Consider the following 19,044-nt stretch of genomic DNA (forward strand, 5'->3'; position numbering starts at 1 on the left):
ACACATCATCACAAATATGGATAACTGATCACACCTATCACTCAACAAAGGGTCCCACTATCATGCACATGTGCTTTTTTTCATTTCTCAAATTTTATTTTCATCTCATTTCTCTTTTAAAAGTAGAGGTAAATATTAAATTAGTATCGCAAAATTCTGACGTTAATAAAATGGTACTTGATCTTTGTTATTGACAAAATGATCTCCAAAAAATTTTAAAATTTAATAAAAGTGACTAACTGCCAATTGAATTATCTGCAGTTAAAATTTAAAAGTAACGTGTCAGTTAATAATTATAATAATTACAAAATTTATTCACTTTTAATTTTTTAATTTTAAAAACACTCCAATTTCAATTTTTTTAAAACTCTAATCCTCTTTTTTTTTCCCTAAAACTCTTATCTCATTTTCTAAATCATCATCATTTTCTAAAACCCTAATCTCCTTTTTTCTTCTTTTTTCTCTCAACGATGCCATTTTTGAGAATCAGGTAGTGATTAACAAGGCTATGGTTATAGTTGTGGTTGTGGTGGGGGTGGTGATAGCGACAGAAGAGGTGAAATCTGCTGTAGAGGTATCGCATGGAAGATCCCGTGTTCTTGAGACAATGGTTCAGTTTGTGATTGGGAAGGTGTGCGAAGAAGGAAAATGGACGGCGGAGATTCGTGATCTAAGAAAAGGTGTTTGCATTTGGCTTGGAACCTTCAACGCCACCAAAGAAGCTGTCATGGCCTAGACAGAGAAGCTCATAAAATTCCCGAAAAAAAAGTTAAAGTAAACTTTTTCAACGAGGATGACGAGCACTTCATTCAACAACCTCGTAACATTATTCCAAACCTTCTTCCTCCTCCCATTTGAAGATCGAGTAATCATCCTCCTCTTTATCAATATGGTGATGCCAACAACAACATGAACAACCAGGTAACGACTCTGAACCTCAACTTAGAGTTTGGTTACGATCTGAATCATGGAGGAGCTATTGGTGTTGATGGTGCCATCAACGCAGATCCATTTGTGAGTTGTGTTGATGATAATTCTGAGTATGAGTTTGGTTCTGGTTTGTCATCGGAGGTGGCAGGTGGGTCAAGTGGTGATCAACAACATCAAGAGAAGAAGAAAAGCTACGAGGTGGAGAAGCTTTTGGAGGAGCTAATGGCATATGAGAAAAAAAATGAGAAATAAAAAAGGAGTTGAGTCTTGAGAAGAAGGAATTGAGTATTAGAGAAGCATCTTTGGTTAGAAGAGTAAGAAGAAGAAAGAAGGTAAAGGCAGCAACCAATAAAAATGAAGAGGATTTAATTGGAAAAGAAAATTGGTGGATAATGATGAGGAAGGGGAAGAGATGAGAGTTTTAGAAGAAAGGGGATTAGAGTTTTTTAAAAAATTAAAATTGGGGTGTTTTTAAAATTATAAAAATTAAAAGTGAGTAAATTTTGTAATTATTATAATTGTTAACTGACATGTCACCTTTAAATCTTAACTCCAGGTAACTCAATTAACGGTTAGTCGTTTTCGTCAAATTTTAAAATCTTTCAAGAATCATTTTGTCAATAACAAAGATCAAATACCATTTTGTCAGCGTCAAAACCTTTCGAATAACGATTTGATATTTACCTCTTTAAAAATATTATAGAATTATCAAAATTCATTATCTTTTTACTATTAGTTAATTATTAATATGAGTTTCAATATGTCAGTTTAATTATCAAAGTTTGATAATTTTCATTTTTTGCAAACTAATTTTTATTTTTCGCAAACACCAAAACTTAAATTTTTTTTTTTAAATTCACAATTGGCAAAAATTGAAACTTTTTTTAAAAGAGGGATGGTACCTGTTTTTTCAGGCATGATCGGAGCCAACTTATACTTTCTTTTTAAGAGAACAAGAAAGGGGATCATACTTATTTTTTCAGGCATGTTCGAAGCCAACTTACTAGAATTTTATTTCTAAAAGTCTTATTTCTAGATATTTTGTAATAATCTCTGTTACTAGTTACCACTTTTTCTCTCTTTCCACCACTCTCAATCCCAATTTTTCTTCTTTTGTATTCTGATACCTTTTCTTCTTCCGTAAATGGCAGCATAATCATTTTTTGGCTGTTTTTTACGACACAACCATTCGCAATTAGAAGCGGCTAAAAAAACTGTTCTTTCCATCGGTGGTTTTCAATAAGTATATTTTCTTGTGTTCTCTTATTTAGATTCAATGAATCTTGTTTAAAATTGAGTTTAAAATATACTTAATTTATGGATACAATATTTTTTTACCTTAATATTATATTTAGATAATCAATAAAGATAATTAAGATGATACTAAACTATAAGCTTATAATCTCAATTTCTCAAACTAACATTTGTTTATAAAATCTTTTCATAGCATTTGTTTTACCTTGATTAGCTTTTTGAAACGTGTTATAGGTATAAAATCATGTTAATTCTTCTGGCTAGTAGAAACTTTGGCTTAGCACCACTATCCTGACACTAGACATTTTTAAGTAAAACAAAATTGTTTGTTTATTTTATTTATTGTCTTTAGATAAGTTTATAAACAAAAATGTTTACATTATATAGTTTTGATATTATGTTATTGTATTATTTTAGTCCTACTTGAGAGGATGTTCTCAAGAAAATCAAAAAACTTTCAGGAAGAATTCTTGCTTACTAGGTCTCACAAACTCAAGCATTTTTCATGATGGAAAATTTCAAGGATACCTCTCAATCTTGTAATTAGAGTTTCGAAGGTCAGAATATATTTATTAAATGTATAACTTATATATTAATTAGAGCAAGTAAATATCCTTACTTTGTGTCATTTATGATATCTATTTGAAAATATCTTTAATACTGATATAAAATCTAATTAATCTATTAGGACAAATATACTAAACTATTTCTAAAATTACCCCTAAAATAAATTTTATTTAGAATAACTGAATTAGCCAACAAGATGTATGTATGTATAATGTATGCAGATTACAGTGGCAACAATAAGCTTGCCAAGGAACAACATATTTGGAGGTGAAAACCTTCCTGCCTTTTGGTATGTGCAGTGGCGGCCGCCGTGAGCAGTGAAATAGCCATTTTTTTTACTGCCTTCTACGACGCAACCATACGCAATTAGAAGGGGTTAAAAAAATTGCTCTCTCCATCGATGATTTCTATTAGATGTAATTTCTTGTATTGTTCTCTTATTTAGATTCAATAAAGCTGGTTTAGAATAGAATTTAGAATATACTTAATTTATGGATACAATATTTTATTTATATTAATATAATATTTGACAATCAATAAAGTTAATTAAGATGATACTGAAATATAAACTTATAATCTACCTTGCTAAAACTAATCTTTGTTTATGAAATCATTTCACAGCATTTGTTTTATCCTGCTTAGCTTTTTGAAATGTGCTATAGGTATAAAATCATGTTAATTGTTCTGGTTAGTAGAAACAGTGGCTTAGCACCACTATCTTGATACTAAATGTTTTTAAGTAAAACAAGAATGTTTGTTTATTTTATTTATTACTTTTAATTTATTTTTTTTAACAAGAATGTTTACATTGCATAGTTTTATATTATGTTATTGTAATATTTTAGTCCTACCAGAGAGGATTTTCTCAAGAACGAATTCTTGCTTACCCCGTCTCACATACTAAAGCATTTTTCATGTTGAAAATTTTCAGGATTACCTCTCAATTTTGCAATTGGGTTTACGAAGGTAAGAATATATTCATTAAATGTATAACTTATATATTAATTAGAGCTAAGTAAATATCATTACTTTGTGTAATTTATTTTATCTATTTGAAAATATTTTTTATACTGATATAAAAGCTAACTAATCTATCAAGACAAATATACTAAACTATTTTCAGAACCATCCCTAAACACTGGCATCTATGGCCGTCGGGATCCACCTTGTCAACGCTATCCAAATAGCATGGCTAATACCAGGCTACGTGATCCTCGGAGTACTTGATAGATGTGCCGTTTCTAGCTCTGTTATCCATCCCATCCTTAGTTATTACAGCAAACGAGCAACCTGAAAACTTGGGTGGCACTGTCATTTCATCTTTGTGGGTGCCATTGTCGTCACTATAACTTTTTTGATAATTGGCTTTGCCGCAAACATCGGCTACGCCTTTGGAGGCAACCTAGTCGGATGCCTTAGCCGTTTTTGGATCGGATTATAGATGTTGGAGAATTCGATTAACATTATCGATGCCGCTACAAAGACTTCCTTAATGACCTTGTCAGCTGTTACCTAAATTATTTCTTTATCAATGATAGGCTTACCATTATAATTATTTTTTAGTGAGAGTACATAAAGAGTACATAGTATATAAGGTGTAATAACTCAACAAATATTTTCTAAGAAAATTTTTCATTCTCTTCAAAAAAAATTTTCTAAGGGAATGTTGTAATAACTCAACAAATATTAACCTTCCTTTTGGAGCGGGTAACAAGCCTAAAATTATTGAAGTTCAAAAACTATGCTATTATCAACTGAATTTTCTCCAAACAAAATATAGACAAGGGACACTTACCTCCTTAACAATAAGGTGGGGGATGAATCTAATTCTCTTTTGGAGTGTCCCCAAGAGAATTCAATTCCTGGACACGGTCTATTGGCTGATATATAGAAATGGGCGAGTTCTAAATCTAGTTTGTCATTATATTGCCAATTCATATCCACGATGGGTATTTAAAGAAAATAAACATCCAGCATTGTCTAGAGTATACCACTATGAAGAAAAAGACTATCCAGATCAATATTCTTCAAACAAAAGCATTGTAAAATTTTACAAATTGTATGCAATACTTAGATTTTCACCAAACCCAAACTGGAGAGCCAAACTCACTTCAGGGCTATTCATGAGTTATTCGAACAGCATTACAAAATTATGTTACCATCCATCAAGCTGACGAATAAGATTTGTGGAAGGATGACGGCACAAAACATCATGAACCATGACGAAAGGTTATTTGACTTATACGTGGAAGACATAGAAATTTAAAACATTCAAAAAAGGGGTTGATCTTCTCATAGCAAACTAATGTTAGAGAGAATTGGTAGTGGAACAGAAATTTTTTTTTGAAGAGAATGAAAAATTCTCTTAAAAAATATTTGTTGAATTATTACATCTTATATATACTCTTTATGTACTCTCACTAAAAAATAATTACAATGGTAAGTCTATTATTGATAAAGAAATAATTTAGGCAACACCAACAGACACTACAAGAAAATAGAACATTTGTAACAAAAAATTTGTATCAAATTTAAAATTGTTACAAAAAAAATAGTATTTTGTAATAAGCTCACCAGAGGTTATTGAGGACAATTCAACAATTTTGACTCTTCCAAGTCCTCCAAAGTACAATGTCCAAGCGGGCACAAGTGGTTTTGTTTGACTTATTTAAGCATCATATCTCGGATTCCATTTTTAAGATTGTCTCTGTGCAATAGGTTTTATAATCAGTTCACTTTTAATTAGAGTTTTTAATTTTTTAAATTTTCATATTTTCTATTACTCTTAAGATTTTGTGAGAAAATAAAAATGATCTCTCCATGTATTAATTTATTAGGTTTTCTTTCAATACAGTTAGAATTCCTTTTAACCTTATCCGTTACGATAAGATTTTAAGTATAAATGCCGTTTATTTTGAATTTAGCATCCTCACTCACACTATATATTGTGATGGAAAAAAATTTGGTAACAAAAAATTTTCAGTCATAATTAGCCAAAATTTTCTATAAAAATATATCAAAATTAAATTTTTAATTAAATATATTTATATTTGTATCACTTCTAGTTAAAATAGTTAGGGCTACACTTTTGTTAATTTGACTATATATATGGTTTATGTGAAATTAAGTTAAACTTTATATATAATTATATTATGTGATTATTTAGAAGAAGAGATAAACTTTGTTATGATGATTATATTATATGATAGAAAAAATTTTAAATATTTTTAAAATATATATGTATTAGCAATTTTAACCATTAATTTTAATTATAAAAAGTATACATTATTTATTAATTGACATTAACAATTAAAATTATATTAATATTTTAAAAATGTTTAAAAATTTTCTATACGAAAAATGTATAGGAATATAAAGTAAGGTGTTAATATGTGTATAAAATATTAATATTGGAAGGGTATTATTATTATTATTATTATTATTATTATTATTATTATTATTATTATTATTATTATTATTATTATTATTATTATTATTATTATTATTATGGTATAAATGTGGAGTGATGGAAGCAACAAGAACTTTATAGTTTATAGGATGAGTAACACTAACAAAAGAGTAAAAGTAAACTTTGAAAAGCCCATTCTCATTCGGCCATTCCCATTCCCTTTTTCTCTCTCTCTCTTTCTCTTTATGTGACCTGCATCTTTTTTTAGCTAATTCTTTTTCTATATATATTTTAGTTTAACATTATGCGGTTGCATCTTCTTCTCCAAAATACGTGCAGATTCTATCTTATAGCTTTCCCATCTTCTTCTCCAAGGAAATGGAGGTTTTTTTTATCATACATCAACTTTAAGCACCGTGTGCTAAGTCCGCTACTTTGGTTTGGAAAGCTAATTGATTTAGTACGTTTAGCTTGGAACTATTAAACTTTACCTGATCACCTAAGAAAAAACCAGTCTTACCTTAAAATTTATTCTCTGATATCTATATCGCCTAATCCCACAAGCGGATTCAAGCTTTTTTTAAGAGTTTCTTTAAGTAATTACACAAGAGTTTAGCTTTAATAATGAAGAATAGTATAAGGGGATGCATATCATGCATCCTACTATGCGGGGCATTGGACGTGATACGTATAGTTCACTCCAATGGCAGAATTAAGGTGTTAATATGTGTATAAAATATTAATATTGGAAGGGTAGTACTATTATTATTATTATTACTATTAATATTGGTTTTCTTCAAATGCAGGCACATTTTTATTATTGGAAAAGAAGAGAGGTGAACTCAATCTTTTATGGATAAGAGGAGAATCAAAAATGCCTTGCCCTCATAACCAAGAGTCTCAACAATGAACGAAGTGATAATAGGGATAGTAGTATAGTGTACCATAGGTATTGGTTTAATAGGAGACTGATAGAAACTCTAGAAGATTATGTAAACATTTGGAACTGTCATAACAAAAATTTCAACCAAATCATGTTATTAGCATGTACTTTATAGTTATATCAACAGCTAAGACTTTAAGATACTATTACTTTTAAGTAGTCTTACTCAAGTTGTAAATATTGATTATTGATTTAAATGCTGATGTGAAAAATAAATTTTACCACTTTATTACCCAAACAAGGTCATGTGAAATTTATTTTCTACATCAGCATTTAATTTATTTTGTTTAAAATATATATTATATCACCACTTTTACTAAAACATCTTTTTAATTAAATAAAAATAAAAAATATCTTTTATTTAATTTTATAAAAAAGACTTAAACATTCTTATTCTATTTAATTAGATAAAAATACCTTTCTAAATCAATTGAATTTTAGAATTCATCCTATCCTAATTTTATATTTTTAAATAATTTAAACAACAAAACAAAAATATATCTAAAAAACAAAAAAAAAAATTGTTTGTGAAATCTGAGTTTCAGAGACCTCTTCATCTTCTCATGTTCTTCACTCCTCTTCGTGTCTCTCTCCCCCTGGAGCTCGGTCTCTCTCATCTCTCTCACCGTGACGTCGCCGTTGCTATCTGTGTCGTCATCGTCTTGCACATAGTCGGGCGCTTTGTTGCGCTCTTCGTCGCCGGCGGCAGAAGCAGCAGGTCTTGGGGCTCGTCGTCTTCTTGCTTCGAGTCTCGCCGTCAGCCTCCTTCGTGCAATCAGAAGCTGCTTCATGATTTGGTGAGTTCTAACAAAGGTAGGATTTTATTGTTCCAAGTCAGTTGTAACTTGAAACCGTGACGCTGATGTTTTCTTCCCTTTTGATTTGTGGGGTTTGTTCAAAACGGCGTCTTTCACCATCCCTTGTCCCAAGTGTCTCTCTTTTTCACATTTGGAGTTAGTAGTCCTTTGGCAGTAATCATGGGAATTGGAATGTGTTGCTCCTAGCTTCTCATAGATGGCTACTTTTATGTGCTATACAGGGAAAAGGGGATGGAGAGGAGTTGAAAAGCACCGCAATTCATTGTCTGTGCCGTCTTCGAGGTCAAGCTGTTGATGAATCAGCTCATCGGCAAGTGGATGAAATTCTGGCTGAGCTTATGTGGGTGAAGAAAAAGAGGTTATTTTTGGAGAAATATTCAGAGAAAATGCTTGAAAGCCCTTACCATTGGTGTAGGATTGGTCTTGTTTCAACAGGTATAGCAACTGCTCAAATAAAATAGTAAAAATCATCATAACAACTGCTCAAGTAAAATAGTAAAAAATCATCATAGTTCCCAGATTTTCATTGTATTCACACTGAAATTTGTGACAGATCACAGGGCAACCAAATGTGCTTCAGTATGCTGGATCAATCCTTCAGGTATTATATAACACAAATTCATATGATCTATTTATTACCTGTCACTAGTGGAAGTTTGATGAAATTGTAACCGAATCCAATATGTAGAGTGCAGGATTCTCCACTGCATCTGATGCAACCTGAGTCTCTATTCTCCTTGGTTTTTTCAAGGTAGATTTCCCCCCGTTATGTTTGCAATATCTGAACAACAATGTTAGCAAGGAAACTTTTTGTGAGTTTTATTAGTAAGATGTGGGTGAATATTTTCCAAAAAATGCAAAATTGTTGGATTGGGCCAGAAGTTATTGTTCAAGCTATGTCAATTGTCATTTTTCCGTAACTCTTCTCTTGCTTTGTTACTGTGCAATGAGCCAACTGTATCTTCATGTTGTATCCATAAGTTTGTGTCTTAATGTTGCTTCTTTTGTTAAAACAGGAAAGAAATTTTTTTTAATAGATTTGAAGTTTTAATATATTAGAATTGTAGACTTTTGATTGGCACTCCCTTCAGTATTTTCTTTTTCAATTGATTGCATTTTGTCAAATGAGAGAGCCATGTTTGTCTATTCAAAAGCAGTTCATACTCTTTTGGAATCGGTTGTTGTTAAGAAGCAAATTCTTCTCATTTTCCCATCTATACAATGCAATGAGACACATTTTCAACAAGAGAAAAGGGAAAACAAAGAAAAATCATGTTACAACTTGTTCCCATTGTCCTTGTCCTTATTTTCACTGCTCTTGCTTTCCCTTTTCTATTTTCTTGACAAATTTAAGAGCATCATCTCCTATCCAGTCAGTTTAATATGTTCTGTTGACTTATTTGTTATGTTTGTGTTCTAGTTGATAAGCTCTAATATGATAATTACATCAATAGCTGATTCTACGACTTGAATCTGTAACCTTGAAGTCACATGAAGACAAATCAATCAAAACACATCATTAATTGTAAAGATTTTACTGTTACAACCTCTTAAAGGTGGATTCATATGAGCCACTCACAAAAAATCTGTGGTGTGATTGATATCATGTGATATTTGATGGTTGGTCCAAAGTCTATAAAGGGTTTGTGATATAAAGTTTAGCTTTAGATAAAGAGACTCCAATTCCACGTTCCAAAAAATAAAATGGAAACTCATTTTTCTCATCACAAATTTTGTAGGTCAATACCAAAGATTGTGACACTATTGTAATTGGAACACAATTAGGTCTCTTGGGGTGTTTGAGTCCTGTCTCAACTTTTGCAACTGCGTTCAATGCAATGAGAGAAAGCATGGTTGGTTCACTTGGATTTTGCTACAATCTGCACCTCCACTTCCACAAGCCCAATTCAGCGCTGCCTGCAACTCAACGTCGCTGCTTTGCGGATCAGCTATGCACCATTGCTCATATTCAGCAAACACCCTTTTTCTTTTCTTGCCCCTTAGTGGTGAATTTCAAATTCTGTTAGTGGTCATGTTCTGCTGTATCTGATACATCTTGATTTTAGATCCATTTCTGGCATTTGGAGAGCCATGAAACAAGCATCGAAATTGTGCGGAGGCTCAAGCATCTATAGAGCAGTCCTGCCACCCTCAACACAGGTAACTGTTGCCCCAACTCACTATGGTGTATTTGCTTATAAGTAACAAGGTGATTTATATTTGTAAAATAATCCCAAATTCACAACATCTAAATACATATTCGTTAATGATCTGGTTCCATATTAGTAGCATTAGTAAGTATAATGGCTTCCACAAAATATTCAATATTCACTGACAAAATGAAATAGCATAGACAAATGTCAAAGCTTTCACAAACTATAGAATATTAAGTATTTTTTCGATTTTTTCGGTTTTTGGTTTATTCGATTTTCGGTTTTTTCGGTTTGATCGATCGGTTTTATTCGGTCCGGATCGGTTTTGAACACTCTAATTACAATACAACACACTGTGGGGAAAGGAATGTAAATGGCGCCAAAATCAAACAACGTTGTCCCGGGAAGAGTCACTTTTCTCTCCATTTTTTTGGGCTTATGATTGTCTATTTTGGCCTGCGTCAGAATTCATTATGGGCCAGTTGATTTGGGTTTCTAGTCCATGACAAAAAACTTGTAGATATAGTTTTTTATTTTAAAAAATAAATTATAATTCTTTTTTCTAGAAAAAAAAAAACAATAACAATAATTACTCAATATCTAATTGAATCTATTTACAAACTTTATAAGTTAAAGTTGCTAATCGAGAATTTAATTAAACTATAGATACCTAAAATTAATTATTTATGTTTAATTCGATGAAAAATTTGAGTGATACCTTGTTATTGGCATTCACCTCTGAAATTAATAATCAATATTTACAACTTGAGTAAGACTACTTCATCACAGAATACACTTGAAAAATGAAATTTATCCAACTTCAATTTCAATTTCAGCTATAAGTAACATAACTATAGTCTTTCATCTTCATACAACAATTTTCGTTTTTGTTTTCTTTTTTTTTTCTTTTTCTTTTTCTTTTTTCCCTTGTCACCATCCTCTGCGGGCCCCTTCATTGAGAGTTGACTGTGATGTCTCTTGCCTTATTGCCATTTGCTTGACAAAGACATCATTTTTGGCCACACCCTCATATAAGCAAACTTGCAGAAGATAATTACAAAAGAACACTATATTCCCTAAGGCAAAAAACAATTGCCAAAGAGGAAGCTCTTAAATCTTCTTACTTCTTATCTCATACCATCTTCTATCTAAGAAAAAAATAAAATAAAAAATCTAATCTAATAAAAGTAATAGTATCTTAAAGTCTTAGCTGTTGATATAACTATAAAGTACATGCTAATAACATGATTTGGTTGAAATTTTTGTTATGACAGTTCTAAATGTTTACATAATCTCCTAGAGTTTCTATCAGTCTTCTATTAAACCAATACCTATGGTACACTATACTACTATCCCTATTATCACTTCGTTCATTGTTGAGACTCTTGGTTATGAGGGCAAGGCATTTCTGGTTCTCCTCTTATCCATAAAAGATTGAGTTCACCTCTCTTCTTTTCCAATAACAAAAATGTGCCTGCATTTGAAGAAAACCAAGGTTTTAAAAACAATACAAGTTTTTGTAAATCACGATGACAACTCGTAGTAAGAAACATGCATAAAGTTTAACATTAGTTCTCAAAGGTGCCTTTGGCAGCCACCCGAACATGTTGAAATAATAATTGTACTAACCAAGAGTAAACGGGACGATATAAAGCAATGCTGGTTGACCATGCCCATCCATCAAGTTCAAAGCAACATATGTTAGAAGGAGACCTGCAGATCAAAGTTCAAGAGAATGATGTAAAGACACCAAGCAAACAGTAATCTCAATTCTCATCTACATCCTAATTCTGGTCCGAAAGTGAGCCGGCTCAATTTTGTAACAAAGTAAATAAAGTCCAAAAGTTTTTATGGAAAATTACCCTTTGACACATCCTACCAACTAAAGTCATACCAAGAATCAAACATAGAAATAGCATACCTAAACCGTAAGCACTCATTGCCCACACGAAGTATCCAGACCGAAGGTTCCTCTTTGCCAACCAATCATACCTGTAAATTTATCGGTACAATAATTAAGTCCAGGAACCATTAAAATGAGACAAGGAATTCTTTTCATTTATGTAGTGATTAAAGTGTTTAAACTAGGGAAGACGAATATATATGACTTTTGTTTCGACCTTAGTGAAAATGCGACTAGAAGCCCCGATAAGATTATGTCCCCAAAACCAATTATGCTAAGCAGCATGGAGATACCATCTTCTCCACTCCTATCGCCTCGAGCTACCTGTACAGAAGTGAAAATGTTTCATTAATTCAAGTGGAAGAAATGCATCATGTTTATGAGACCAAAATCGAGCTTAGTAGAGAATGAAACAGAAGGAAACACTCACCACTATCATTACGCTCTCATGGAACCACCACTTAGAGACAAATACCCAGAAGATGCCATATAGAAAGGCGCAACTAAGAAGAACAGTTTCTATTGTTCTTCTATCAGTTCATCTCTATTCTCTGAGATGGTGTCGAGGTGAGGCCTCCAGAGAGTAAGACGGCTGCTGGTGCTTGTGTGAGTGGAGGTGGAGACCTGCTGATCTACTGCTGTAGCGTGTTGATTGGGAGGGGGAGGGGAGGGAGGGGAACGAGGAAGTAGATGTTGCCGCGATAGAGGTCAGCGTGGGGAGGAATGATGAGAAGGTCGGAGGGAGAATATTTCTTGAGGATATGGTTAGGATGAGCTCTCATGACGTCAGCAGCGTTGATGGTGCGAGTAGTGAGATCGTCAATTCTGCCATTGGAGTGAACTATACGTATCACGTCCAATGCCCCGCATGGTAGGATGCATGATATGCATCCCCTTATGCTATTCTTCATTATTAAAGCTAAACTCTTGTGTAATTACTTAAAGAAACTCTTAAAAAAGGCTTGAATCCGCTTGTGGGATTAGGCGATATAGATATCAGAGAATAAATTTTAAGGTAAGACTGGTTTTTTCTTAGCTGATTGGGTAAAGTTTAATAGTTCCAAGCTAAACGTACTAAATTAATTAGCTTTCCAAACCAAAGTAGCGGACTTAGCACACGGTGCTTAAAGTTGACGTATGATAAAAAAACCTCCATTTCCTTGGAGAAGAAGATGGGGAAGCTATAAGAGAGAATCTGCGCGCATTTTAGAGAAGAAGATGCAACCGCATAATGTTAAATCAAAAAATATATATAGAAAAAGAGTTAGCTAGAAAAAGATGCGGGTCACATAAAGAGAAAGAGAGAGAGTAAAAGGGAATGGGAATGAATTTTTCAAAGTTTTACTTTTACTCTTTTGTTAGTGTTACTCATCCTATAAACTATAAAGTTCTTGTTGCTTCCATCACCCCACATTTACGCCATAATAATAATAATAATAATAATAATAATAATAATAATAATAATAATAATAGTACTACCCTTCCAGTATTAATATTTTATACACATATTAACACCTTAATTCTGCCATTGGAGTGAACTATACGTATCACGTCCAATGCCCCGCATAGTAGGATGCATGATATACATCCCCTTATACTATTCTTCATTATTAAAGCTAAACTCTTGTGTAATTACTTAAAGAAACTCTTAAAAAAAGCTTGAATCCGCTTGTGGGATTAGGTGATATAGATATCAGAGAATAAATTTTAAGGTAAGACTGGTTTTTTCTTAGGTGATCAGGTAAAGTTTAATAGTTCCAAGCTAAACGTACTAAATCAATTAGCTTTCCAAACCAAAGTAGCGGACTTAGCACACGGTGCTTAAAGTTGACGTATGATAAAAAACCTCCATTTTCTTGGAGAAGAAGATGGGGAAGCTATAAGACAGAATTTGCGCGCATTTTGGAGAAGAAGATGCAACCGCATAATGTTAAACTAAAATATATATAGAAAAAGAATTAGCTAGAAAAAGATGCGGGTCACATAAAGAGAAAGAGAGAGAGAGAAAGGGAATGGGAATGGCCGAATGAAAATGGGCTTTTCAAAGTTTTACTTTTATTCTTTTGTTAATGTTACTCATCCTATAAACTATAAAATTCTTGTTGCTTCCATCACCCCACATTTACACCATAATAATAATAATAATAATAATAATACCCTTCCAATATTAATATTTTATACACATATTAACACCTTACTTTATATTCCTATACATTTTTCGTATAGAAAATTTTTAAACATTTTTAAAATATTAATATAATTTTAATTGTTAATGTCAATTAATAAATAATGTATACTTTTTATAATTAAAATTAATGGTTAAAATTGCTAATACATATACCTATCATAGTTTATCTCTTCTTCTAAATAATCACATAATATAATTATATATAAAGTTTAACTTAATTTCACATAAACCATATATATAGTCAAATTAACAAAAATGTAGCCCTAACTATTTTAACTAGAAGTGATACAAATATAAATATATATAATTAAAAATTTAATTTTGTTATATTTTTATGGAAAGTTTTGGCTAATTATGACTGAAAATTTTTTGTTACCAAATTTTTTTCCATTACAATATATAGTGTGAGTGAGGATGCCAAATTCAAAATAAACGACATTTATACTTAAAATCTTATCGTAACGGATAAAGTTAAAAGGGATTCTAACTGTATTGAAAGAAAACCTAATAAATTAATACATGGAGAGATTATTTTTATTTTCTCACAAAATCTTAAGAGTAATAGAAAATATGAAAATTTAAAAAATTAAAAACTCTAATTAAAAGTGAACTGATTATAAAACCTATTGCACAGAGACAATTTTAAAAATGGAATCCGAGAGATATGATGCTTAAATAAGTCAAACAAAACCACTTGTGTCCGCTTAGACATTGTACTTTGGAGGACTTGGAAGAGTCAAAATTGTTGAATTGTCCTCAATAACCTCTGGTGAGTGGTGAGTGGTGACATATTCTTTCTCTCATGTTAAGATAAAGGAACCTTAATTATTTTTCCTCATAAGCCAATGGTCAACGGAAAAAAATAAATTGAAAACTAATTATTTTGAAAACCTATAACCTCTTGATTTTTTTCTGATAGTATTGAACCCTGCTTGATTTTGTTTCAGTCTATGTATTGGGCTAGTCTAAGTGCTATTACTAATTTTCGCATTAGTATACTTTTCGTTTTATTTTCTTCGTATTAAGTGTTGTCAGCAAACAGAGACAAAACTAGCATGAGTATGGGCAATAAGAGAAAAAAAAAAAGAAAAGGAAAAGGTTGTTGTGTCATAGAATTCTCCTTTTATTTGCACTAGTGGAATTACTTGGTAATTGTAGGGCTATCCTTAATCTGAGATGCTATGCTTCAGATATTTTCAATTAGAAACTAATCTGATCTAGGTTTTCCTCCCTCTTTCTTGTACTGATTACTTTTTTATAATAGGTGTTTGGCTCTTGGTACAAAGCATATGGTTAATATGGAAGATAAATGCAAGTGAGTTTTAGAATAAAAAATATAGGGAGAGAAAAAAAATATATATATATATAAGGAGAAAAGAAGAAAGCGTGTGTATTGTGGGTAGGAAAGGGAAGGATGTGGATAATGAAGAAGAACATAAGGGGATGCATATCATGCATCTTGCCATGCGGGGCACTAGACGTGATACGAATAGTTCACTCCAATGCCAGAGTTGAAGAGATCACCACTTGCACCATCAAGGCTGCTGACGTCATGAGAGCCCATCCTAACCATGTCCTCAAGAACCTTTCTTCCCCCAATCTCCTCATCGTTTCTCCACACGCTGACTTCCGTCGCGGCAATATCTACTTCCTCGTTTCCATCCCTCCCCCTCCCAACCAACACGCTGCAGCAACATATCAGAAGCTCTCCACCCCCACTCACACAAGCGCTACCAGACCCTGCCGTCTTATTCTCTAGAAGCCTCACCTCGACATTATCTCTGAGTCGCCGCTGCCATCCTCTCATAGAATTTTTGGTCTTGCTTTGTATTGTATAATATTCATTATATAGAAATAGTATTGTATTTATTTTGGTCTTATTTTGTTACTTTAATGATAGATTTTTTGGGCGTTGAACTTTTGCATGCACAAGTTAAGGTTAAATTCAAAGTCAAAATATTAGCCACCGGAATGAGTAGTCAAAGATTTATTTGAGAGTCCATTGTGTTGAGGCAAACTTGATCCATTTAAATTACATGTGCCAGTTTCTTGAAAATTTGTTTCCTTAATATTGTTATTCATCTTATTTGCCAGATTCAGCTGCATGCATGGCGACACCTAAATTCAGCACAGACTTTGTTTTATGTTTATTCTTGTTATGTGTTCATGCAACATTAGTCTTTGCTTCAACCTCAAATGTATGACACTTTTCCCTATCTCTCTCTCATACTCTTTTTTTTTTTTTTTTAATAAACTGTTTTTATCACCAATTTTCTCTTTCAAGCTTAGTTATATTTTAAAAGTTGTTGAAATAGAGTTTTTATTTTACAAATTGAAAAAGTATAAGAACCAATTTTTAAGTAGTTAATAATAGTAATTTTTTTAATTATTTTTTTAATTTTTATTTTTGGAGAATTGGTAATTTAAAATTAAAATTTACGGTATATAATTTAAGAATTTAAAATTTAAAATTAAAAAAATTAACTGGTATTGGTGGAAAAATATTGACTTCTTAACTCTTACAAATTAGAAAATAAAATTTTCACATTAATTTTTTTTGATTTAAAATTTTAAATACCGATTTTTTTTAAATACCTCTATACTATTCTATTACTATATTTTGGTAGAGTACGGAAACAAAGAAAGAAAAAGCCAACAGCAAAGCTCCATCCTGCAGAAAGTTGGGTACCACTTCAGAGGGGTATGAGAAGTTTTCATTTAATTTTCAAGATTTTCAAGTTAATGAGAAGTTAACAATAATTTTAACCAGTGTTTTTTCCTCTTCCTCCTAATCTATGTCAATAATTTTAACAGTTATCTATGAAGATCAATTTATTTTGAATATCATAAATAATGTTTACTTGTGACACCAATAAAATTCAAGAACAAATAAGAAAATATGTCTGTATATGTCCTTGTCTGTGGACATATCAATTAATGTATGTCAAGAACTAACGTGCTTCCAACAACTATCATTCTATCAATATTGAGTTATTCCTTGATTTCCTTAATTAGTATAGAAGTGCAAGGAAAAACATTTTTTCTCCATGTTTTATTATCTTTTATAGATTCATTAAGCGTGATATTAGAGAAAAATATTAAGTGATCAATATTTTAATTTTTTCTTGATTTGTCTTGTATTTGAAATTAGTACTAAGCAACTAAGCACAATTATGTATGACAAATGCAGTTGAATGAAAACCACATGATGGACAACCAAAAGTTTAACCTTTCTTAAGTGAAACATTATTTTTTCTTTGATGGATGCCATTCGATCAATAGAGTAAACTAAAGTACCAATGTTTGATCTGATTTAGCTAAGCACAAGTTTAATGTTTTATCCAGGTCTCATAAAGATGAGGAATAAAGATAGATTTATGATGGTAAAACTTAGTTTATGATGTTTTTTATTATTAATTTTACATAAAAATAATTACAAATGGGTTTTTATTAAAAAATATTATGATAATAAAAAATAAGAAACTGATATTGTATCTATTTTGATTGAATGTCAAAAATAAACAAAGTTGTTTCACTAGTGTTGAATGTGGTATTGAAGTGTTAGTTCATCATTTTAGTCACTGTCAATAAGGTATTACAGGGGGTATATACAAGCATGACAAAAGCTTGTCTGTTTAATTTGGGTCATTAAATAAGTGGAGGGAAATTGTACCTAGAAGAAGCACTTTAACACTATGTTAGGTCCCTCCCCCTCAATGTCTAACTTAATAATACAAGTGTTGATCCACCATGTTTGAGTGATTAATTTTTGGGTTAATTATTCTGTTAATTTTTATAATTTTATCAAATTTATAATTAAATTTTTATATATATATTTTTTCAATTAATTTTTTATACTCTTTTCAGTTTTATAATTAGGTCATTCTTAATATAAAAAATATTAAAATTAATTGAATATTTTTTTGTAAATTAAAGGTATTTATAATTAAAAATTTAATTAAATTTTTAACCGTATATTTTTTAGAAAAAATATTTTGTTAATTTAATTTTTTGACAAAATTAAAAATATAAAAATTTAATTAAAAATTTAATATAATTATAAAGACTAATAGAATAATTAAATCTTAACTTTTTTTTTAAATATATCCATGAATATCATATGTTGATATCTACTAAAATCTAAAACTATTTTATATTATCAATAAATCACATTAAAAATTTTGAATAACCTTTACATAATAAAATTGAAAATAACTATAACAACTAATATGGTAGTATATAAATAAATTATACCGTGAAAGTTTTATTCCATAAAATATTTAAACTAAAGCACGTTTATATCATTTTTCTATCTACTTTGATTTCTTCCTTTCCAATGGAAAATGAGTCAAATGAGTGAAATGACTAGTGCAAATGGGAGGCTGGATCACAAAACCGTACAACAGCGTGATGTATCTTTGAATCGATAAAATAATGTACGACTTGTTCCTTTTTCATTTGGGGCCACTCTGAAAATAATTAAAAGATAAATTAAGTTAGATATTGTTACTTTTTGTTATTTGTATAAAAAGACTTAAAATTTAAGAGTTACATACGGAGATATTTCGTACTCACTAGGAGACAAACAATAATATTTTAGGATCATGTTATGTAGGCATAGAATGATAGAAAGATTGCACACAAATTGGTTATTTATATGTGAATACAAAATAATTTATATAATTATATTTATAATAAAATATTGCAATAATTGAGTTTTTGTGTTGATAAAATATTTAATTATTTTACTTTAAAAAGTTTATTTATTCTGCTATGAAAATTTTGATTATTTTAAAGATTTAACTAAAATATATTTTTAAAGAGAAATGTTATTTGTACACTAAAATCAGTTATTAAAATTAGTCATCAATGTATTTGT

The 19,044-nt window shown here is 30.8% G+C and overlaps 2 protein-coding genes and 1 pseudogene across 2 annotated transcripts; 2 read left to right on the forward strand and 1 right to left on the reverse strand.

Annotated features, from left to right (window-relative positions):
- The first annotated feature begins 508 nt into the window (after positions 1-508).
- LOC130975616 (ethylene-responsive transcription factor ERF113-like) lies at positions 509-1,182 on the forward strand (annotated as a pseudogene).
- Positions 1,183-7,618: 6,436 nt separating this feature from the next.
- LOC130973675 (uncharacterized) lies at positions 7,619-10,545 on the forward strand. The gene is made up of 5 exons (XM_057898292.1): positions 7,619-7,900; positions 8,143-8,356; positions 8,475-8,522; positions 8,610-8,672; positions 9,661-10,545. The coding sequence occupies exons 1-4, from the start codon at positions 7,667-7,669 to the stop codon at positions 8,633-8,635; spliced, it is 522 nt and encodes a 173-aa protein (XP_057754275.1). The 5' UTR covers positions 7,619-7,666; the 3' UTR covers positions 8,636-8,672; positions 9,661-10,545.
- An 899-nt stretch (positions 10,546-11,444) lies between these two features.
- LOC130975617 (signal peptide peptidase-like 2) lies at positions 11,445-12,888 on the reverse strand. Its single transcript, XM_057900381.1, has 6 exons — positions 12,614-12,888; positions 12,408-12,507; positions 12,195-12,301; positions 11,996-12,066; positions 11,704-11,787; positions 11,445-11,548 (listed from the first exon to the last, which is right to left on the reverse strand). Exons 1-6 carry the CDS (start codon positions 12,886-12,888, stop codon positions 11,445-11,447), a joined length of 741 nt encoding a protein of 246 aa, XP_057756364.1.
- Between the last annotated feature and the right edge of the window lie 6,156 nt (positions 12,889-19,044).

This window comes from Arachis stenosperma, chromosome 4, assembly GCF_014773155.1.
Source record: "Arachis stenosperma cultivar V10309 chromosome 4, arast.V10309.gnm1.PFL2, whole genome shotgun sequence".
Lineage (NCBI taxonomy): Eukaryota > Viridiplantae > Streptophyta > Magnoliopsida > Fabales > Fabaceae > Arachis > Arachis stenosperma.